This window comes from Plectropomus leopardus, chromosome 5 (genome assembly GCF_008729295.1).
Source record: "Plectropomus leopardus isolate mb chromosome 5, YSFRI_Pleo_2.0, whole genome shotgun sequence".
NCBI lineage: Eukaryota > Metazoa > Chordata > Actinopteri > Perciformes > Serranidae > Plectropomus > Plectropomus leopardus.
In genome coordinates this window covers 10,636,233-10,658,948 of record NC_056467.1, presented here as the reverse complement: position 1 = coordinate 10,658,948, position 22,716 = coordinate 10,636,233, and the positions used below count along the sequence as shown (strand labels likewise).

Here is a 22,716-nt window from a genome sequence, read left to right as displayed (position 1 = left end):
AGCCGTGAATAGTTTTCTTCAAGCAAGTTTGTTTTTAACCTGGTGCCGTGAAATACTTGATTGTGTAACACTGGAAATGAGAAGCAGTATAAATGTATATTTTTTCATCTTTAAATTCAATTCTTTTGATTTAACCCATTAAGGAGACACTTTTATTGTGAAATTGGAATGACGACGTATTTCCGCAAGTTGTTTGATGGTCCAATCGGAGGTTGCCAGATTTGCCAACAAAGTGAGACAATTGCAGCTCTCTGAAGGCTGTTTCACCTTGAATCAAGTTAGCAATAATTGTCAAATGGCACTGCTTCAGAATCAACGCTATTTTTTGTGCTAAAAACTCGTGTCTGTTTGTCCATCAGGGGGCAGAACTACAACTGTGAGACAAACAAGCACACTTTAAAGAAATCTCTTTTTGAGCCACTAAAGGAAACCTTACCTCACACAGAGTCTGCAGTACTTAAAACTGTGTATTGTAGGCCTTTATTACATTCAACCAGTGAGCAACAAACTCACATGAAATTTGTGGTTTGGACTTCCTTCCACCTATTGTCAGTCCTCAAATAACATACTGGATTCTCACATCCTGCAACATACACACATTTTTGCAGATTACGCTCAGGAGTTCAGTGCCTATATACCTTTTTCTGTACAATGAAACTGGGCCTACTTTGAGGAAAAAAAAAAACAGACAAGACTGATTCTTTGTTTTATTACAACACCGAATGAAGCCTGAGTATGCAAATTTGAACAACTGTAGCCATTTTGTGTGTCTGATTCTACCAACAACAAAAAAGTGTAAAATACACACATGCGCACACACCCACACACATACCATAAAATATATTCTTCACATTGCATTTCATATTTATCAGTTAACCATTTACTTCTTTGAACATGAAAAAGTAAAACCAATGAGAGCTCAGACTACAGTTACTAGTTGATATTACATAACATTTTTTTTTCACATACCAACCTATTAGTCAGCCTTAGCTTGACTTATTAGAGTCAAATATTGACCAAGAAAATGTCACCCATTTTACCAACATGCACCCATGATGTCAGTGTCCTATTGTTTTGTTATAGTTCAAAACGATCATTTAAACAGAAGTGAGCATGTGAATAAAAAACCACCACCAACAACAAAATGCCATTTTTGTCCTACTGCTGCTACGGCACACTGGAGACCATTCAGCCGAATTAAAGTCCGTCATTGGCTGAAGGAGACATTACAGCTTATAAGGTCTCGGGCAAGGTTACTAATAGGAACCATAGGCACTGGTTTAGCAGATGGCTTGTTCTATTCCTGGATAGTAACCTAAGCAGGTAGTGATATGGTTGTCCTTTCCTGTTGGTGTGTCCGGTTTCACTCATCATAGTGAAGTGAGGACAGGAACTTATCCACATCCAAGTCATGGGGAAAGCATTCTACAAGTTTCTTCCTTTCCTGAAGATTTAAACCAAAAATCAGAATTACAAGACAGAAATATGCATAGAAATTCCTCTTTGTTAAATGGCATTAATGAGATTAATTAACATTGAATTACAATCAAACTGAAAAGTACTGATACCAAAAGGCAGTTTATCTGTTGAAGTCACAACAATTTCTAATCAAGAAGAGAAACTTGTGGCCAGTTTAAACATGAAACATATCACACACTAAAACACAAGTGTTGGTTGGAGACAGACAACTCAGCTCTTCTTAGTTCTTCATGAATGAGGCAAAAATATAGACTGGTCTGATGGTGGCACCAGAGTAAAGGCCACATTGTCACCTAAAACCACCCGTTCACTCTGTAAACTGCTTATCCTGTTTAAGGTTACTGAGGACAGACTGCATGTGGACAGACACGTTCACACCTGAAGGCCACAGAGTTTCCAATGCATCACACCTCCATGTCTACAAAAGGGTTTATCCTTTGTACTGTGGTCATTTTAGGACATCTCAGACTCAGCTCGTCAAAGATCAAAGTTGAAACTGATCTCAGCTATCAACAGTCTTTGCTGTTTTGTCGGGCTCCACATTTTGTAATTAGTGTGCTTGAGAGAACAAGAGAATATTGGTAGTTTTGTAGGGTTGTAATTGATGTATCGTGAAATTATATCCACACAAGAAAAAAATCTAGGTAAACCATTAATAAATTAATTGATTATTTGCTCGACAGAAAATTAATGCAACTATTTTGATAGATTTGTTCTTTAGGCAAACAGGCAATTTGAAGATGTCCCTTTGGGCTTTATGAAATTGTAACATTTTATGCCATTTCCAGGACATTTGAAGGACTAGCAATCATTTGCAAAAATAATTGATTCTGATTGATAATAGTCATTATTTACAGCCCTAAATCTAACTGCATCTAAAAGCAGAATACTGCTGAAGCGGTACTTGTTTATTACAGAAAATGCCTCCTAAATGGGAAATGTGTGTTGTGCTTACCCGATCTTTCTTTTTGCTGGGAGAATGTTTTGACTCTTTCTTTGCAGACGGGCTGGCTGTAGGGGAAGACAGCTTGCGTTTCTTAGAGTTCTTTGAACTTGTGGCAGAATTTTCTCCTACTTCCTCCTGACGCAAACTGTCCTTCAGCGGAGTGCCTGTCCTGGCGATGGCAGCACGGGACAGAATCATGAGTGTGTGAGCAGCCATGTTGATGCTGTTTTCACTGCCAGCCTCACTGGCTGGGCTGCAGGTGGGGATGTCCGGGGTGTTGGGAGGCATTAGATGCTTGGGAGTCCCCTCTCCATCTTTACCTTTCTTATGTCTGGAAGGAGTCCTGGGACGTTCAGGGGACACCTCCTGGTTAGGGCCAGTCCCGAGGGTCCTGGAAAGAGTGTGGTCTGAACTGCCCGCTGTGGGCCTCTTGACTGGGGTGGAGGGAGAGCCTAGGCCCTGGATGTCCTGCAGCATCTCAGCTGCCTGTTTGGCCAGAGAGCTGGTCTTTGATGGTGCTTTTGTAGCCTTTGACTGAGTATTAGATGCAGGCTGGGGGACAGGTGGAGGACTTAAGTCTCTCAATGCAGAGGATGAAGCTGTCGACTGCTGCTCTTGCAAGCCACCCTTTATTTCATTTTCCTTGTTTGCGGTCACATTTGGCACCTCCTGTGAGGACTGCCTCTTCTCTGTGCGCCCCTCACGTGCTTTGCCGGGAGCTTTTTCTGCAGGTTCTTTCCTGCTGCTCTCTTCTTTCTCCTTTCTGGTTCCTGATTTTGGAGCAGAATCAGAGGACGATGACCTAGAAGAGTGAGAATCCTTAGCTTTTGCTGCATCACCATCCTTATCATGATTGTGTTTTCTGTCAATAGATTTTGATATTCTTCCTGATTCTGACTTTTTCAAAGTCTCAGGCTGTGAGGCATCAACCTTGCTGGTACTTGCACTTTGAGACTCTTGGGTATGGATGCTATGATCTTGTTTGCGAGAGTTCTTTTTAAGAGGATCTTTCTGGTGCTGTTGTGGAGGCATGGACTTCTCTGCATCCTTCATGAAACCTCCCCCAGTCTGGGGATCTGCTGAGCATCTGATAATTTCCACCCTCCTCTTGGGCTTGTTGCCACCCAAGATGGCAGGTCTTGTTCGCATCACCGACTGTGTGTCGTCTTTTTCAGTCTGATGGACAGATTGTGATGGAGATGTATTTGTAGCTGGAGTTGTGGTAGTTCTTGTTGTTTTAGCGGTTTGTGGTTGAACTTCTGCAGAGGAGTCAAAACACAAAATCCTCCTGTGTGTAGAACCCTTTGCTGTATCCTGCTGGCCTGTGTTTCCAGTTGACACAGGTTGAGCCAACTTACCAACATGGTGCTGCTCTGTGCCTGGAATTCACATAAAAATAAGATCAGAGAAGTGAGAAAGGGACATTCAAACATTAAGCAGAGAAACACTGGACAATCCTACGGTAACATACAGTGAAAGAATATTACGTCATTTTCAACCATATACCACAAGCTAGCACTGCTCCGAAGTGACTTAGGACTTACCAGCAGGTGACCGTTTCATTGCCATTGTGGGAGACTTGGGTTTAACAGTTTCTGACTGCTGTACTGGTTTTGGTATTGCAACAAGCTGTAAATACAACAATATGATAGGTGTTATTGCTCTTGACTTTGCCAAAAGTCTTAACGGCTTTCTGTCCACTTAAAGAATAAAGAAATGTGCATTTGGAATTTGTTACATTACAGACAAAAATTGCCATTTACCACCCCAAATAAGTGACGTTTCGAGCTACGTGCTCTTCTTCAGATTGAAGACCAGCATGTAGCTCTAAATGTCACTTATTTGTGAGTATCTCAATTAGAAAAAAAAGCTGTAAAGGGTGCTGAAGTGTGCAGACCTTCCTCTTTTCAACGTTTGCACTTTAATGTGGTTCCAGCACCCTCTTTATGGATGTTTGCTTCTTTAACTTTTTGCATGTCATTTACTACCCCACCAAATATGGCTAAATAAAGCTTTCACCAAGTCTATAAAATTAGGTTTCAAAATCATGACAAATTAATTAATATTCTCTGCTTTGAATTGCTGGAAGCGTGTCCACTGATGGCCAGTCTTGCCAATATGGCATTGACGTTGGCAGCAAAGAGCCGGATCGGTCAATGCAGTGTGACAAAGTGACAAAGCAGCATTTCAAATAAGTCATTATTAGTTACCACAGTGTATGCAGTTGAACAGTGTTTGGTTCAATCCCCCATCATGCTGCAGTGCCCGGAGCTCCCTACTTGTCCACTGAAAGATGTGAAACCCCTGGGACGGCCTCTAGCTCAGTGAGTAGAGCGTCCGCCCCATGAAGGCTGAGTCCTTTGCAGTGGCCCAGGTTCAATTCTGGCTTGTGGACCTTTGCTGCGTGTCATCCCCATTCTCCCTCCCCCTTTCCTGTCACTCTGTAACTACGCTATAATAAAAGGCATTAAAAGCCAAAAAAGTATTCTTTAAAAAGATGTAAAACCCCGCCGGCAGGCAGATAAACAGTGAGCTCCGGGCTGGCAGCACGGAGGAAGGTTGAGTGTTTTTTGTCAAAATGTAATACCAACAACAACAACAACAACAACACAGAGCTATTAGAAAATTGGCAGGGGCTCCCTTTCCCCTTCAGGTGAAATTGGTTAGAAACAAACTTACAAACTGCAGATAAAGCTTTGTTACCTGATTGGACACCATCTGGACCTTCCCCACAGTATTCTGCCCCACCACAGAAACAGGAAGCATCACGGGTTTGACTGGTGATGGTAAAATGAGTGTTGACCCTGCACGGAAAGACTCAGATTATTTTTCAGAAATAATACAAACGCTGATAAAGAACAAAAAACAAAAATTAGGGTCAAAAAAGAATGTTGCCTGTCAACAGCGTTTCTGGAAATTGCAGTCTGAGTAACCTCAGTTAGAAGTGTTAATATTAGCTGTTATTTTGCACTGTAACCCATGTGTTAATGCGAACAAGCACCAAATTGTACATTGCTCCTTAGGAACAGAACTCCACATTATCACACGTTCACAAATGGGGCAGAAGTGACATTATCAATACTTTGTCCAGCCCAAAGTCCATCAACGAATACTATAAATAAGGATGACAATCTAAACATCAAAACTTACAACTGCAAAAATCAAAGCCAGCTCCTGATATTGACGTGAGACTGAGTTTACGACTCTTACCAGTGGAAAAGCCTCGTGAGCGAGTTGGTGTGGTCATTCCATACTGGTTGGTGTGTAAAGGCTGCCCCTTTGAGACACCAGCAGAGAGTAGCAGCTGTCTGTCTGTAGTTGGGGGCTCAGTCAAAAAGATGTAGCTGGCTGCAGCTCCTTGAAGGGCAGTGTTGGTGGCATCCAGGGGTAGTTGAATTATATAATTTTGCTGGGCCTGTGATGTCCCTGATAATGGGGAAGCGAGTAGAGCCCCAGCCTTACAGCTAAGAGGACTGGCATGTCCCTCAGAGCTTTGCAAGCCACTAACGGCCTGTGCTGCCTCATCCAAGTTGGCCTTTGGTGTGCCAGGGACTCCAGAGGACTTTGCTGGAGAGGAAAGATAGATTGTGGGTATCTTGTCTCCGGAAATACTAGAAATGGCCTGACTCAAGGCCTTGTCACTGGAAGACTCCTCATCCTGGTTATCTGTGATGATGATCTTTAAAGAAACTATATTACTGGAATCAGCTGCAGCTTTGCCTGGGGTGGCTTGACTGGAGGTTGCAGGATCAGGTGCTGCACCTTCTGGGGCACAAGAGGAGGAGGATGCAGGTGCAGCTGTAAGCGTTGTAGAGGTAGAAGCAGATGTGGCTAAGCCAGGTGTTGCTGTGAATGGTGCAGCAGCGGACACTGATGAGAGTGAGGCAGAGACAGTTGTAAGTGTGGCACTGCTAGAAGCAGATGTGCAAGAGGCAGATTCAGGTGTTACCAAGAAAGCAGACCCTGATGGAGTGTCTCTTCCACTACGTGAAAGTGACGAATGAGGTAGGTCAGCAGTCTGCGTTGGAGTGTTGTTCTGTTCAACTTGTAAAGGAAACAAAAAGGTAGGAGGGGCTATAGCAGATTGCACTTTGGTTCCTTGTGCTTGTTCATGCTGCTGTTTTTTGTCAACATTCGATGTTGCTTCCGGCACTGCATATGCAGCAGAGGGAAGAGGGGTTGTTTCAGTGGGGACAGATGTGATGGAGGTGCTGTCCTCAGTGGCCATATTGTCTGCAGGAGGGGGAGGCGTATTCAATGATTCATCAATATCCATTGGTGTAACAAAAACACTGTTATTAAAAAGTGAGGCCTTTTCTTTTCTGTTCGTGTCCACTGCAGCAGATGAGACACCTCGGTGCTCCCCATGACTCACTAACAATTTGGCTGAACTATTTTCAATTCTGGATGCTCTGCCACTGGGGCCAAGAATTGTTTTCTTTAAAAAGATGGGAGCGGTGGATTTTCTGGTCTTACGCTCCTGTCCAGCTCTCATCTTCACTGTATCCAAAGCATTGGCTTCTCTGAATGTAGTGCCTGAAAAATACAATCAAATATTTGATGATTAGTCTGTCTTTGTCTTTGTATTTGACACAGCTCTGTGTTCTGTAGGGGTATAACAGTTTTTATTTTATTTTTGGCTGATATTCCACCTGTACATCGTGCAGTTTGATGAAAGTTAGAAAGCAAGTTGGATAAAGTGGGGTTGTTTTGACAATAAAATTAATTCTGTTTTATTTGATAGCTGCTGATAAATAAAACAACTTGTATAGAGGCAGATAAACACTGACTTAGGGCAAATTAAAAAAAAAACATGAATGTTTAACACCGATTTTCAAAATCAACATCAGCAATTAGCATTTGCCACAAAACCAACATCTTTTCTATGTAAAGACTATAAAAGACTATGATATTGTTGACCAAAGTCTGCAGTCATCATAAAGTGTGGTGTGTCTGCAAACTCTTGTGAAGCTCAAAAGAGTTTGTCCTACTCTTGACACGCACTAATGACATAGACAAGGAGGGAGCCAAGTGCTAAGCTTTGCTGAGATGTTAGCATTCTTGACAACAACAATGTAACTGAAAACTTGATTTCGTGGACCACTGACGGTCTGTTTCTCACTCTGCAGCCCTCAGTGAGAAAAACCTTCATGCTAAGCTCCCTTCCGAACTTTCGATTTAAGAAACCTGCCTTGGCCTGTGAGAGGCAAACGGTAATCAAAGACGACATGCATGTTTTCTTCTGCTGAGAGCCTACTGCTGTATTGGATTGTAAGAATACCTGGCTCATCACTCTGAAGGGGTCCGACTGTAGATGAAGGTCCAGCAGCGTCGCTCTCTTCTGGACTATTGCTAATATCTCCATCCCCTGCTTCACTTTCAGGGAATTTGGTTTTATCTGCAAATACACATTATAAAGTCTGTTTTGAAATGGCCTCATGCTTTATTACATCATTAAACTGAGCTGATTAGGGAGAAATCTACACAACAGACAAAGCAAAAGCAACATAGGCCATAGTTACTGTAATCGAAGAGCTCAAACAGGGCGTGAAAAGCTGGGTCAGACTCTGTTTGTTCCAAAATGTCATGTATGGCATCATCACTCATGTGGATTTCCCCCTGTAACATCGGACATGTGCCAGAAAGTAATATTAAAGACACACATAAAAATAAGCAAAGCTTGATTGTTATTGTCAGTTATAACTATTTATGAAGAACATTTTTGAAAATAAATACATAAATAACGCTGTTATGATATTAGTGTTTATATTTTTTCAGCACCTGTAAACCGAGGATTTCATCTATAGACTGGTCTGCCTCCACTGTACTTGAAGGGGCCTTTGTTGATTGGGGTGTGGGCTCGCTGATAAAGAGATGAAACAGAGTTACAGTCATGCAGACTTGCAGTCATGTAATGGTTTTGGCTGCCATTGACAAAATCAGAAATGATCTACCACAACAACCTAATACATAAACAGTGAGGCAATGCAGAGTTCCAAGTCAACACTTACTTGGCGAGGATTTTGTTGATGTTTTCAGCAAGCTTCTCCTGTAACGATCTGTCCCCTAATATCTTGTCCCGTGCACTTTGTATCACAAGTTGCTGTGCAGAAAAGCGTGTGTTGGCAAGTCACAAAAAGCATGAATCATTACAAAAAAAAGGAAAGAAGAATACATTCAAGAGAAAGCGTGCCATTTCTGACGAGAAGATATTCTACTATCACCTACTGCTCCTCGAGACACAGAGGTGCTTTGGTCACTTACTATTATCGAGTCTAAGAGACAACAGTTCCTTTTAACCCCTCCACCCCTGAGCTCGCTACATAATACATAAAAGATTCAGTCAGTGTTGATGCTTCACAACTAACCAAAATATGCACTTAAACCAGATCAAACTTGTTTAGAGTTTAATGTTTAAGCCTGATTTATCTGTGTCTGGAAGATCCTGTCATTCACTATACTTGATCAAAAACATATTTACTTCAGGTTTCCTAAAATTCTGACAATCTACAGGTAATTTAGCCCATATTAGTTTTACAAGATGGACCAAGATGACTGCATGAGGAGAAAATGCTTCTTTTTTGTGAAAATGTTCTCAGTGTTGCAGAAAACCAACCGCTAACATACAGATCTACTTACAGGAAAGTTCTCATCGACGGCCTCCTCAGGTTGGGGTTCTGCGTTGGGCGTACTGACAGTCATGGCACATCTGCCAGGGGCACTTGACCCACTCTGAGCACCACCTCTCTTCCTGGGGGTGTCCCTGAGGGCAACAGAAAACATTATAGAGGTAATTGCCAACATGCACAAAGCATGAACGTAACAATATGACCACTATAAAGTGCAATCTCATTCAAAGACACTACAAACTAAAAGCCTCAATCTGACAAGCCAATCAATATTTTTTACTTTGGAGACTTTTCGACTCGTTTTAGTCACAGTAAATCATGACGGTGTGACAGTGACAGTGTGTAATTAACAGACTCAGAAACTGAAGCAGCTAAATTGAATTCAACTACCAATCATTTTATAATTTACACCTTTGCTTTTTTATTTACCGTCATGACAATTTTAAATATCTTCTGAGAAAAAGACAATGCATTAACATGCATTTCTGTACTTTAGTTCTGCACCTCGACAGCAGCATTGTCAAGTTAATGTACAATAGTACAATTCAACTCAATCCAAAGGGGCTTTATTGCCATGGACAATATATATTTGTCACTGTCAAAGCCGGTGTGAAATAAAAACAAAAAATGTTTGTTCAATAAGTTAAGATATACTAGGATAAGGAAGTGTATTGTATTTTTCACTTTCATTTTATAGCATTCTGAATGTTTGACAATCTCAGAGGCTTTTAAACTTTTTTATCCCTAACCCATAACCCGAATACTGTTTTCATTAATGCAAAAAGTTTTATCGTTCATGTTTACTACTCTGCTACTAACCAAGATAAGAAATGTGAATGAAATTCAACTCTAATGAAATTGGTGTTGTTGTCATGTTTTATATATATATATATATATATATATATATATATATATATATATATATATATATATATATATATATATATATATATATATATATATATATATATATATATATATATATATATATGACTGTCAATTTCTCCCAGTGGTAACAGAAAATGGTATCGCATGGTAATGGTTTTCAGGTTTTGTATCACATTTAGAAATTCCAGTGTAGCACTAAATTATAACAATAAAAATCATCCTTACCATTTCCGTCGTCCAGGTGACATCGGGCCTGTATTTAGCCGTTGTTCTGAAACAACTACCTGTATAGGTGATCCCCTGTAAAGGACACATTATGTCACACAATACACAGAAGCAATTTTTTTTGTGATGTGTGATAGCTTGCAAGCATGCAAAAATACAATGAGCCGATAGAGCTTTGCTAAATCTTTCAACGGCCTTAAGATGGAGAAAGATATGGGCTTCAATAAGGACACATTTTCAAGCAATTATCAGAAATAAGATTACTTTTGTTTAAAGAATATTTCCTTTAACATGACACAGCTTGATTCAACATCTCCACTGCATTATATCAGCAATGGTGGAAATGACCACCAATTCATTAAGGCAAGTGAAAACAAACCTTCTAAGCCTTTAAAACTGTCAACTCAACTACCCTGTAAATAAAACAAACAATATAGAGAGCACTGCACGTTTTATGATACTGACTTGGTGTATTTAGAAATCGGCTGGTATCATGGATCGGCAGGTGTGAGCCACTGCTGATAGCTGGTCGGGTGTGTGCCGCAGTATAGCTCACGGGAGTGGAGTGGCTGAGCATGCTGTGGGAGGTGAGTGCAGGGCTGATGATGGAGCTTGTTTCAGAAACTGTTGAGCAGATGACACCACCAGCTGAAGCCACAGTCAAGACCCGCTGTCTTGCCATGTTTGCCACTCCAATGCGTGAACGTGCTGCAATGAACACAGAAGTTAAAACATCTATGTACAAAGCCTGAGCAAACACAGGACCCAAACAAGTTTTTATCATTTAGTATTTCTGGTTATATCTTCAATCATAGTTTGACTACAGTGTTAAGGGTGGTTAAACGGATTATTTGGACACTCAGTGAATTCACCACTGTGTCCTACATTTTGTGGATTTAGTCATTTTGATTTAATTTATATGATGGCGTTAGCTGACCCAAAAATCTTCATGGCAGTCAAATGTATTTGGGTGCGTGTAAATAAAATAGAATATGGGAAACACTGCTATACTCTGTATATGCTTATGTACTAGTAGTGTAATGAATGAATTAATGATATTAAGCAATAAAATACTAAAGTAAAATAGACAAACTAATAACAGACTTACTTCTTTGAATTGCTGATATAGAGGGGGAATTCTGCAATGACCTACAGAAAGATATAAAACAATAATGGTTAGTTATGCAAATCCAACTCAATGCCAGATTTGAATAGATAACACTGAGATTTGAGATTGTGGTCAGTTTTAATTTGAGATAACCGCAGTGATTTGGATTGTGAAACTTAAAGCTCACATACTTTATCTGGTTGAGTGTAAAATCCAGTTTTTTCCACAACGAAGTCATCATGGCAGGTACTTCATGACAAGACTCTTTAAAAAAAATGGACAAATTACCAACAGTACAAACATGACACATAAATGAGATCATACACGATCAGCTAAAACATAGAAAACAGTGATAGGTGAAGTGAATAACACTGATCATCTTGTTACAATGCAATGTCCTACTGGAAAATCTTACAGACAGTGAAAAAAATGTGCATAGAATGCAAACTTGCAAATGTTTCAGTCTACATTTCAAATATCTCTATCTTCCATGTTGCAGGGCTGTACAGACAGTGAAAAATATGCAAATGTGGATAGAGTGCCCATGTAAGAGAAAGTGACCTATATATATATATATGGTGAACCAGTATGCATGTCTCATTCTGCACTGATGAAAGTCCAGCATGGACTGAAACATTTGCACGTTTGCACTCTATGCACATTTTTTCCACTGCCAGTACAGTTGCAATCCAGACTTAAGTCATAATCGTTTTTTGTTCTATGTGCAAGTCTTCCTTTGCTACATTGTGACATTTTTCTGACTTTCACACAAGAAAAGAAGACAATCATATGGCATTTTTTTTAAAGATGCAACTCATCCCATGCCTACCGACATCCACATTAATGCCAGGGCTCAAGGACTCCCAGCAGCACATTGCAATCACTTCGCATGTCAGTGGTTTTAATGGTTTGGTTTTAATCTCACCTTTTGTTTTGGCAGCTACATACTCATTTAAGATGGTCGTGAGGCCTTTCCCAAAGACAGACTGTGTGGAGGAAAAACAAGGAATCATAGATAGTTGCAGTGATTTAGATGACACTTCGTTAACAGTTTGTGGGAGGGCTACTCAGACACAGTCGGCACACTTACAAACACACAAGCAGGAATCGTCCCGTCTTCAGTGGTGTGTTCGGCATATTCTTTTAGATTCGTGCTCTCATGGATGAAAGCTCGGGCTGTAGCCGACAGTCCCTCTTCTTGGAGGTACCCTGGAGAAGGACAGACATCCAGTAAGATGAACAAAACAAAGCTTCAACTATTAACGCTAGTTGCCCCCAAATAAAGGGCAGTTTGTCGTTGTCCGTGGCTAGTTAGCAGTTAACGACTGAGTTATTAGTCGCCTGTGTACAGTTAAGTCATTCTGTTGGCTAACAATCCAGCTACAGCTTTGCTACGTCAGACAACCCCAGACTTACCCAAAACAAGCCGGGCGACGTCGGATGGTAGCAACATGGCTGCCAGTTTGTTGAAATAAAGAGTGAAGAGTTAGGTAGGAAGCTACATGTTCAAGAAAAAGCTCTCATGAGTCCATTATATGGAGTAAAATCAGAAAAACAACAGTGATATCGTTGTGAGGGCGACGTCCTAAGGACACTATCGCTTATTCAAAAGGCGGGGAACTCAAGTACGTATAACCCGGAAGTTTCAAAATAAATCAGCCACTTGGAATGTTGGTAGTTGTAGTCCAATATGAAACATTAACCTCCTGAACAACATACAGACTGGTAAATACACACATATAAGTGTAATATATATCGTATTACTTATAATTGCTATTTAAAACGCAAATAATATTGAACCAGACCAAACAGTTCGTTTGCTTGAACGTTGGCACTTACGTTACCGGACACACTCGGTTCAAGCCCTGACCAGGAAGTGATGTTGACTCTTTACTGCTGAAGCTGGGGCGGGAATTTCCTGCGTTGTCTGCGTGCGCGCGCGTGTCTGTCAACGCACGCCAAGATGGCAAAGTTGTCAGGAGCACAGCGACAGGCTACTACAGAAACGTAGCGCCTCCATAAACACCCACACCTGCACGGGTGACAGCTCTGTATCTTCAGTTACAACCATTAGAGGTCAGTCACCAGACCGAGAGCGTTTGAATGTATGTTTGTGAATGAAGTTTAAATCCAGTCTCGCACTGTTTTGTTGCTAAAGTAGCTTGTCTACAAGGCTAGGCTAAATACGGAGTGATTTTCAGTATTAAGGTTAATTAACAGCCAATAATACTGTTATTTTACGTTTATAGTTTGTCAGGAGTGCTTGGATAGGGGCAGCTATGCTGTGTAATTGTATTGTGTCCACAACGTGGATGAATAACAACAGCCTCTCTTGTCAACATCCTGTCCTCGTGGGTTGAAAAGTCTACATTGATGAGAGCTGCTCCTCATCCACTGTGAATCACAATGAGTCTGGCTCTTAATGATCTCCTGGTCTGCTGCAGAGGGCTGGAGAATGACAAAGCTACAGAGAGGAAGGTAAGCACACCTGCATATAAACTGCTGACCGATATTGTTTTTTCAGGGCAGATACCGATATCGATTATTAGTAGTTAATGAGACCAATAACCAATATCTGGAACCGATATGCATTCACAATATAAATAAAAATCTTTCTGTCAATATTTAGTATATGGAATATAACAAACTCTGTCACAAAACTTTGTTTTAAGGCCTTTAGCAAATGTTTACTCAAAACTGAAACTTTTAGCATCAAATATAGCAAGTTCCCAGCAACTTTTCTCATAAAATCAAGTGAAAATTCCAAAAAAAAAAAAAAAAGCTCCCTGAGGTTTTACAAAGTAAATGCAGAAACCTTTTTTGTTGCACCTTTGGTTATTAAAATAAAAAGCTCATACATGTAATCTGCAAAATGCCAAATATCTGCCCCAATAATCAGCCAGGCCAGTAATCTGTCAGCCCTTATAAACTGCATTTAAACAATAAAATGAATCATTGTATTAAAATCATTGTAGCTAGGTTTAACCAGGAAGTGTAGTGTTAATCCTACACTTTTGTCCTCTCTTCATGTCTGCAGAAAGAAGCTGAACGCTTCAGACGGCTCCTTCGAAGTCCAGAGGTTGTGCAGGAGTTGGATCGTACTTCCGGACTTAAAGTTAAAGGCTCTAAGCAACTCACATGGGATGCTGTATTCAGGTATTTTGCCTTTTTGTTCATACATAACACATTGCATATACTGTAGTTATCTAATAAAGTTTAATGTCTTGCAAACTTGTAAATCTTTACTTAAGCTTGCAACCTTGGTGTTGTTTTGTACCTCATCTACTAAAACAAAAGACCTAGTCTGTTTCCATCTTATCGGATTAGTTTCACTTTTATTTACTCACAAATAGATACCTGCTGACTTCCTGGAAGCTTTGTGTGGGCAGCAGCCAAATGCAAATTTGGCTTACTGTACTTAACAAAACAGTAAATATGTTGGGTTTTTATATTTAGAATTGGAGATTTATTCCAAAATGTTCCACAATAAGTTACCTGTAAATTGTGCTCATGCAAGAGTTTTGGTTATATTAGGTTCAGTTTTCTGTCAGAGGCCTTAAAAATTAAACATTTTCCGTCTTGTTTTTTCCCCCTTTGTCAGATTTCTGCAGCGTTATGTCCAGAAGGAGACAGAAAGCATGCAATCAAGTAAATCCAACGTCACTGCAACCACACTGGCCACACGGCAGAAGAAGATGGCTGAAATGTGCAGCTTGATCAAATACTTCATTCGCTATGCTAACAAACGTAAGGACACTGTCTTTGCGAGATCCAATAGTAGCTTACAATACAATGCAATTTAGGTGTCATATTAAATTAAAATATGTTTTGTTCTACATGTGTTTCAATGCCATTTTTTGTTACGTCGTGCGACTCATTCACCTGACAAAAAAACAGCAGAGTTTCTGAGCAGTTAAACAAACTGTTGAGACTTCAGTTACTGTATAGTGTCTCTCTCTTTCTCTCTCTCTCTGCAGGCGGGCCGCGTCTAAAGTGCAGTGAGATGCTGAAACATGTGATAGACGTCCTTCAGAATTCATACAGCTGTTCAGCTTATGGAGAAGATTATAGCAGCCTCCTAGTGAAGGACATCCTCTGTGTCCGCAAGTACTGGTGTGACATCCCTCCACAGCAGTGGCACAGTCAGTAGGATATTCATTTGAATAATATGTGTTTTTTAGAAGGTAGAAGGTAGATTTATTAGTAAGTTTTTAAACAAAAAAAACAAAATTATCATTTATGTAAATAATATTTTAGCAACATTTCATAACTTCTAATCTTATTTGTCATTTGCATTACGGCGTTATTACTGATGACTGATATTGTAATACCATCTTGCCTACTCAGTTTACTGAATCCCTTCTGTTCATTTTTGTTATCCAAAGATCTTTTGGACTTGTACTGCGACTTGTTCAACACTTCATGCAAGTCCATCAACCGTGTTTTGGTGAGCAGAGTGATCCACACAGTGGTGCAGGGCTGCTGCACGCAGACTGACGGATTCAACAACTCTCTGTTCAGATTTTTCTCCAAAGCACTTCTAAATGCCAGGTGAAGACTTTTAACATCATTTTGTTTTACCATCAGTTCTCATCCAAATTTCTTGAGAACATAATGTACACCGACAAAATAAACAGATGTTCTCTTTTTCAAAATCCCGTGACCCTGTTAGGCAGGAGAAACACTTGGCTGTTTTGGAGCACCTCGTCTCAGCTCTCAACATCTTCTTGAGGTCTGCGGCAATGAATTGTCGGATGAGAGTGTGTCACCTGGGAGAGGAGCTCCTGCCTTCCATACTGTATGTCTGGGCGGATATGAGGCCCAGTGCTGCTCTCAAAGAGGAGATTGTGGAGTTCTTTAACCTGCAGATTTGTGTTCACCACCCCAAAGGAGCCAAGACACAAGATACAGGTAGAGTGATCCTTCCTTTTTCTTTGAAACCAGTTTTATTTGGAGTTGTTTTGACACCTTTGGCTGTCCTTGTGTGGTAGACAGGCTTTATTGTCGGTTGTGTATAGTTTATATATAGTTCCACTGATTTGACTTCTCCAAGCTGTGAAGAAAGAAATCTGTCTAACTTAATCTTAAAAGTTCAAATTGCACCACCAAGAAAAGATGTCAGGAAGGTCGACTGCTTTATGAGTGATAATAATGTCACTGTGACAAAAACTTGAAACAAAATAAAGGTAACTTCAGATGAATTGTGACGGATTACAGATATTAAGCAATCTTTGCAAATTTCATCAACTAAAACACCCTAAAATACGATTTATCATCATGACATTATTGAAAACCATTGGCTGAGCTTGGGATTTATTGTTGGCAATAAGTAAACTTATGATTTAAGGGTGACAAAGTACAATATTTAAAATCACAGGTAACCTTAAACAACCATTAAGGAACACTTAACCCACATAATAATAATTTGAATATCAATTGCTAATAAACAAAAACTGAACTTAAAGTGAAAGTTATTGATGCCCTTTTCAAATATAGATTCCTATACTAAGGTTTTTTAAGTGAAAATGACTTGGATTATGGTGCATGAGATATGTGAGAGTTTGTTAACAGATTTTTTTTATATAGTTTTGCTGTAATTAATGTGATCTGAAATCAGTCAATATATTCAGGGGTTTTTTTGTGGAAGCATACATGAAAAGCAGTTTTTCTTACATATTCAAAGTGACTAACTGATGGCAAGAAAAGGCAGGTTTACTTGTATAGCATATTTACGTACAACAGGGCTATTTAAAGTGCTTTACAGAGCACATACAAACGGTCAATTTGTGGGTAAATTATTCCTTTAAACACGATCCCCTGTTACTTCTGTTCTTCAAGAATATTCTCTGTTTTTGGATTCTTCATTGAGTGTATGAGAAAAACAAAATATTCCTTTAACTAGTTGTCCCCTCTCTCATATTTTAGGTGCTCATGCTGAGGACTGGACCAGGTGGCGGAGTCTGCTGTACAACCTGTATGATGCTTTAATCCGAGAAATTAGTCATATAGGCAGCAGAGGGAAGTACATCACAGGGACTCGACACATAGCTGTTAAAGACAATCTCATTGAGCTCACAGCTGACATTTGTCATCAGGTAACACAGATCAAGTCTCAAATATTTATACAGAAAGTCACAATTTCAACCTTTAAGCAATTCTAAAGCTGATTTGAGCGATTTAGATATTGCAGGGCTGTTTGTTCACCTTGACAACAATATTTCCTTAATCTCTTTTTGTTTCTTGCATGTAGCTGTTCAGTGATGACGATGACACCCACGTCTTGGAGGTGACCCAGGCCTCCCTCAGAGCCACGCACATGGGCAGTCCCACCCATGGAGCAGCCAGCAAGCGGCGGCGTATTGAATTGGGTTGGGAGGTCCTGCGGGACCATCTGCAGCCTCAGCATAATGACTTTGATATCATTCCATGGTATGAAATTCACAATACAATTAATATAAGAACATTTTAAAGGTAAACAAGTTATCACTGAGCATGGTCGCTTAACCCTTTGAAACCTGGATTGACACCAGGTTTTTTTTGTGCTGCCTTCAGATGCCTTTCACAAGCATTTAAACCTTTGCAACATGGGCAAATTGGTTTGATTTCTTAAAAAAAAAAACAACAACAATTGGGAGAAAAGGCAATCAGCAGCTTGGCATGAAATAGGAAATATCCCATAAACTGAAAAAAAGGAAAAGATAACCAGTAAAAGGTGACAAAAATTGGTCTGAAATGAGCTTTAAAAAGGGAGAGAGGATCATTTGAAAAAAATATATAATTGTAATATTTAAACTAAGGCCGTTTATTTATTTTTGGGGGTATTTTTTTCTTAAATTGCTCATTGCCTTCTTTCCATGTTTTTAAAACTTAATTTTGTTATAGAAAAACACACAAATTAGCCTGTTGCTTCTCTGATCGTACCAACTCAAGATCAGGAATTACCTAAAGTTAATCAAACCCTCTTTCCTCTTCTCAGGCTGCAGATCACTGCAGTGCTCACCTCCAAGTACCCATCCATGATGCCCAGTCAGGAGCTGGTCCCGCTGCTGTCCATGTTGTACCAACTCCTGGCAGAGCAGCGGAGAGGAGAGAGGGGCCCGTATGTGCTGCGCTGTCTGAGGGAGGTGGCTCGCTGCCAGGCTCGCTACTCGGAAAGGGCCCAAGTCCACAGGATGGAGCTGATGCGGCTGTGGGGTCGAGTGTGGGCCCTGGCACTGCGAGGGGTCAGCTCACCCCAAACAGAGGCCCTCAGCCTGGACCTGCTGGGCGCTATCGTCCACGGTGGACTAATCAATATGGACAGAGAATTCTGGAAGCTCTTCTCTGGATCAGCGTGTAAACCGTCTCAGTGAGTCTGTTTTTCAGTTCGTACTGAAAATCTGTAACTATGATAATTGTGTGATTTTTTTTTTATTTTAGTAGCCATTTTTTCTCTTTATTCACAGGGGTGCTGCTCTGTGTCTAACCCAGGCTCTGCTCAAGTGTCCCGTCCCTAAAAGTATCATCTCAAGCTCCGGCTGGGACTATGTGGGGGTCACAGAGGGATCTGCGTCACCGAACCTGAAGGAGTCTCTGATAGCTTGGCTGCTGATGACGGATCAGAGCGATGACATGGAGGATATCTCCAGACCTCACCCTATCATTTGCAGGTTGGCATTTTGTTTGCTTTTACATATGAAGTGTAGATTTATCTGACTTTGTAGATAATTTTGTCCTGGTTTGAGACTTTTTTATTTAAGAAAAATAAATTGTAATATCTTGAGACTATACATATACATATATATATGTGTGTGTGTCTGTGTGTGTGTGTATGTGTGTGTATGTATAAATCACTAAATATAATAATAACTAAAAATTACATAAAAAATACAAAAAAAGGAGGTTAGCTCTCAGATACCTAAAAGTGTGTCACTTTTTTTTATAAATCTTTTTCTCTTTAAGCTATATCTATTTTTCTGTGTTTTTTAGATAAAGGTCTGAATTTCTGCTTTATTATAAGCGTATAACTATACAATTATTCTGCATTGATGTATCGATAAAATCTCAGTGCAAAGTGAAAACATCTATACATATCATCATATTTAAAATTCGCCATTATTTTGAAATTCCCATGGTACGTCTGTGTTGCCATTTCTGTCCAAGCACACCTCCTTCCTAAACATTAAAACAGTGTTAACAGCCTAGTGCCTGGTGTATAATTTTAAGCAGCCAATAAAAATACAATGAGGGTAGTTGCTGATATTGGCTAATATCGATCTCAGGACGCTGATTTGAATCAAATTGAAACTGTATCGTGGTAGATTTTGTGTGATAAGCAAATATTGTATTGTTGTGCAGAGAAACAATACTACATTGTATTGTTACGAAACTTGTGATCCTCACCTCTACTTTATTATGATCTTGTGTGCAGAGACTTTCCTCACAATCTAATAGCAAACATCCTGGTCTCACTGACATTAAAAGACACTCGAGCTGGCCTGAAATTTCTGCTGGGTACCGAAGGAGTGGAGCGGTGAGGGGAATAATCCTGATCCCACACACTGAGTACACAGAGTATCAATCACAGACATGATGACAAATCTATCTCATCATTTAATAATAGTGTAATTAAGCTTACAGTTACTTTTTTTTCTAGTGCCTATTTACAAGAACATACCTCATCCACGGCCAAAGACAACTTGGAAGAGATCGAGAGGCTGTATTTACAGTTCGGCTTCAACATGCTGCCCTCACCAAAGCGAGAGACTGACGAGTCAGTGAAAACGGCTTTGACTGACGGCCAATTTGCTGCCGTCCCCTTCCTCAGAAATAAGCTGGAGCAATCCCTGCTCTGTGTGGCTGACGCACTACTCAACTGCTACTCTCCTGACGTGAGTGGAAGTTAATGCTTATGTGTTTATATGTCTGTGTACTATCACAGTAACAAACTGGTATTTATTCTGATTCTCTCTGCAACAGTCTCAGTCCACCCCTCCAGAGTGTCTGGTGCGCTGTTTCAGTCTGCTGACTGGTGTTCTAGCAGGTTACGTGTCCACTGGGGTTCTGACTGAGGAAGAGGCCTGCCGCTCACAGCTCTTCACCAAAGCCAAGGTATTATTCAGATGCATCGCTGCAGATTTGTATTCCATCCTTGGGTGATTAATCATTTCAGCTTTATAAACATTAAAACATTTCGCTAAAGCATTGAAGAATTTAAAGGTTAAGTTTAGTATTTTTCAACCTGAACCCTATTTTTCCATGTTTTGGTGTCTAAATGACTGATGGAACAACCATTACTTGAAGTGGTTCACTACTGATTGAAAGAGGCCGCAATGAAACCACTTGTGTTATTTGTGCACCGTAAGTGTAGTCCACTGTAAGTGCTTGTTATCGCCACTCACAGGCTCAGATTGTCATTGTAAGTTTCTGACAACATTATGGAAAGGACCTCTACATAGACAGACTTTTTTGTTTAATCGGAAACAGCCCTGAAATCGCCATTGCCAAACCCACCAGACTCTATATAAATAAACAGTAATTTTATCAATGTAAAACACACTTAATTCAAAATCAACAAAAATAGGATAATGCTCACAAAAGCCATCTTGATTTGTCTTTCCACTCTTCCACCAGTCACCAACTCTGGTTGAAATAAACTCAATTAGATATGTAAATATGCTGGGTCTATACACACTGAAATAACCATTTATTTAAATGTAGTCTGGTGGGTAGTGTGATGGTGATTTCAGGGCTGTTACTGGTTAAACAAAGGGATCTTTCCTAACAAAAGGTTTTCTCTTTAGGGATCTTTTCCATAATATTGTCAGGCAATTATAATAATCTGATCCTGGCAAAAGCAAGCACTTAAGTGGATGTAAAGTGATTATGCGCACATGCCCAGAGTAGTTACATTGCACCCTGTTTTGCAGCTCTGGCTGCAGCACTCTCACTTAATATTGGACCAATTTCAAAGTGGTAGTCAACTAGACACAAAAACATGGAAAAATAGCCTCCAGGTTGGTTGAAAACTCCCAAACCTACTCTTTAAGGTTGTCGGTGTGTTTTTTGTTACTAGGCCCTGGCTCAGGACTTCAGCGGTTTTATTTCTAGTGTGAAAGTGAAGATGACAGAGGAAGGAACCATGAGTACGCTGAGATCCGTCATGAAGCTGTGCACACAGTCAGCCAGCAGACAAAACAAGGTGGAAAAAAACATCCATCAACAAACTATGCATAATGCTGAAATAATACAAAATTCAGATTAATCTAATCAATTTATGGATGAACAGATATATAATGTTATTTTGGAGTAAATATTTTGACCTCTCCTCTGCAGGATCATGGTTGTCCCGTCTCATCCAGTCTGTTCATCATGATTCTGTCGGCCAGTCTCCTCACTGAACTGGCTGAGATCTGCAAACTGTTGGTAGGTGACAAATGTATCTACTGCAAATGAAGTACATAGCAGATTAAAGATGTTTGTGGCTGGAGGATAAAACAAATGGAAACCTTCATCTGAAGAAGCTGGCAGGCTGAATTACTGTTCCTCACATCTTCAGCTAAGCAGTGTTTTGAAGAGAGTTGGTGTTGTGGATGAAGATGATCACATGGATGACGACTGCGACGTGACCAGAACTCAACAAGGGGACGGCATTGACCTGTTTGAGGAGGGCGAAGAGTCCCACAGTGGCAGCAATGGGACCAACAGACAGAAAGGGGACACCAGTGACGCCTCCTGTGGGCCAGGTAAGAAGGGATCACGACCTCGTCTGTAAAACTGTGCCTCTTCTGGGATAAGAAAGTCGCTGATCATCCTGTCAGTGGATAACAGATTTTAAAAAATCGTTTTCTCCTCTGTCAGGTGCAAAAAGCCTGTTAGCAGGCGATCATCTGGCCCAGCACGACCTGGCTCTCCTTGCAGTCCTGGAGTTCTTGTGCGAGTGTGGCTCCATCCAGCCCGTCCACGGTCTGCCCTTCAAACCTCAGGACGTGCGACGCAGGCTGCTGTTGATGGCCGAGCAGATGGACTTTAGCAAAGCCCTGCACCTCAACATGGTGGGTAACTGCTGCTGTGGAGTCATGGTTTCAGCAGAAATGATGGTTCAGCTGATGAACTTTGATATCTTTTCCAGTATCTTGTCCTGCTGAAGAAGCTTCCTGTCGAGGACTCGCTCTCTCCCGAGGAATTTGATTCACTGCTTCGTCCTGTAGGGTAGGGAAATCTTTCTGTCACAAATGAATGTTTTCTGCTCTCATAAAATACATTTTTTAATGCATTTCACCTGTTTGTTGTGCTGTGTTTACAGGGACCTGTGTTCACTGTACCGTCAAGACCAAGAGATCTGCGCTGCTGTCCTGTTGGGTTTGTTACCCTCCATCATGAGCCTCGGGAAAACCCACCACACGCTGGAGGAGATGAGACATGTTCAGGGATCTCTGCTACAAGTGATGACTGGATTCTGG

General features: G+C 40.5%; 2 protein-coding genes across 2 annotated transcripts in view; one reads left to right on the top strand and one right to left on the bottom strand.

Moving 5' to 3' along the window:
* Positions 1-693: 693 nt before the first annotated feature.
* npat (nuclear protein, ataxia-telangiectasia locus) lies at positions 694-12,874 on the bottom strand. The gene is made up of 17 exons (XM_042486776.1): positions 12,692-12,874; positions 12,366-12,484; positions 12,201-12,261; positions 11,467-11,539; positions 11,276-11,316; positions 10,629-10,875; positions 10,168-10,242; positions 9,065-9,188; positions 8,437-8,528; positions 8,207-8,288; positions 7,948-8,044; positions 7,707-7,823; positions 5,636-6,961; positions 5,129-5,229; positions 3,970-4,054; positions 2,435-3,804; positions 694-1,444 (listed from the first exon to the last, which is right to left on the bottom strand). Exons 1-17 carry the CDS (start codon positions 12,726-12,728, stop codon positions 1,364-1,366), a joined length of 4,128 nt encoding a protein of 1,375 aa, XP_042342710.1. The 5' UTR covers positions 12,729-12,874; the 3' UTR covers positions 694-1,363.
* A 384-nt stretch (positions 12,875-13,258) lies between these two features.
* Positions 13,259-22,716, top strand: part of atm (ATM serine/threonine kinase) — a 31,514-nt gene continuing 22,056 nt past the window's right edge. Inside the window, exons 1-20 of the mRNA XM_042486751.1 lie at positions 13,259-13,351; positions 13,640-13,753; positions 14,313-14,431; positions 14,877-15,022; positions 15,253-15,417; positions 15,661-15,826; positions 15,948-16,186; positions 17,201-17,370; positions 17,526-17,704; positions 18,252-18,623; positions 18,721-18,924; positions 19,686-19,787; positions 19,911-20,145; positions 20,234-20,365; positions 21,330-21,455; positions 21,590-21,679; positions 21,813-21,999; positions 22,115-22,308; positions 22,386-22,465; positions 22,560-22,715. Of these exons, the coding sequence (XP_042342685.1) occupies positions 13,682-13,753; positions 14,313-14,431; positions 14,877-15,022; positions 15,253-15,417; positions 15,661-15,826; positions 15,948-16,186; positions 17,201-17,370; positions 17,526-17,704; positions 18,252-18,623; positions 18,721-18,924; positions 19,686-19,787; positions 19,911-20,145; positions 20,234-20,365; positions 21,330-21,455; positions 21,590-21,679; positions 21,813-21,999; positions 22,115-22,308; positions 22,386-22,465; positions 22,560-22,715 (3,134 nt within the window). The 5' untranslated portion in view covers positions 13,259-13,351; positions 13,640-13,681. The remainder of the gene's footprint in view (positions 13,352-13,639; positions 13,754-14,312; positions 14,432-14,876; positions 15,023-15,252; positions 15,418-15,660; positions 15,827-15,947; positions 16,187-17,200; positions 17,371-17,525; positions 17,705-18,251; positions 18,624-18,720; positions 18,925-19,685; positions 19,788-19,910; positions 20,146-20,233; positions 20,366-21,329; positions 21,456-21,589; positions 21,680-21,812; positions 22,000-22,114; positions 22,309-22,385; positions 22,466-22,559; position 22,716) is intronic.

Bases quoted from the DNA above. Each gene is read 5' to 3' on its own strand.
- npat (XM_042486776.1), bottom strand. From the start codon at position 12,728: ATGTTGCTACCATCCGACGTCGCCCGGCTTGTTTTGG. The intron at 8,529-9,064 runs GTAAGTAGATCT...TTTTCTGCACAG, and splicing joins CCGTCGATGAGAACTTTCCT to CAACTTGTGATACAAAGTGC. The intron at 8,289-8,436 runs GTAAGTGTTGAC...TCTCTTTATCAG, and splicing joins ATCAACAAAATCCTCGCCAA to CGAGCCCACACCCCAATCAA.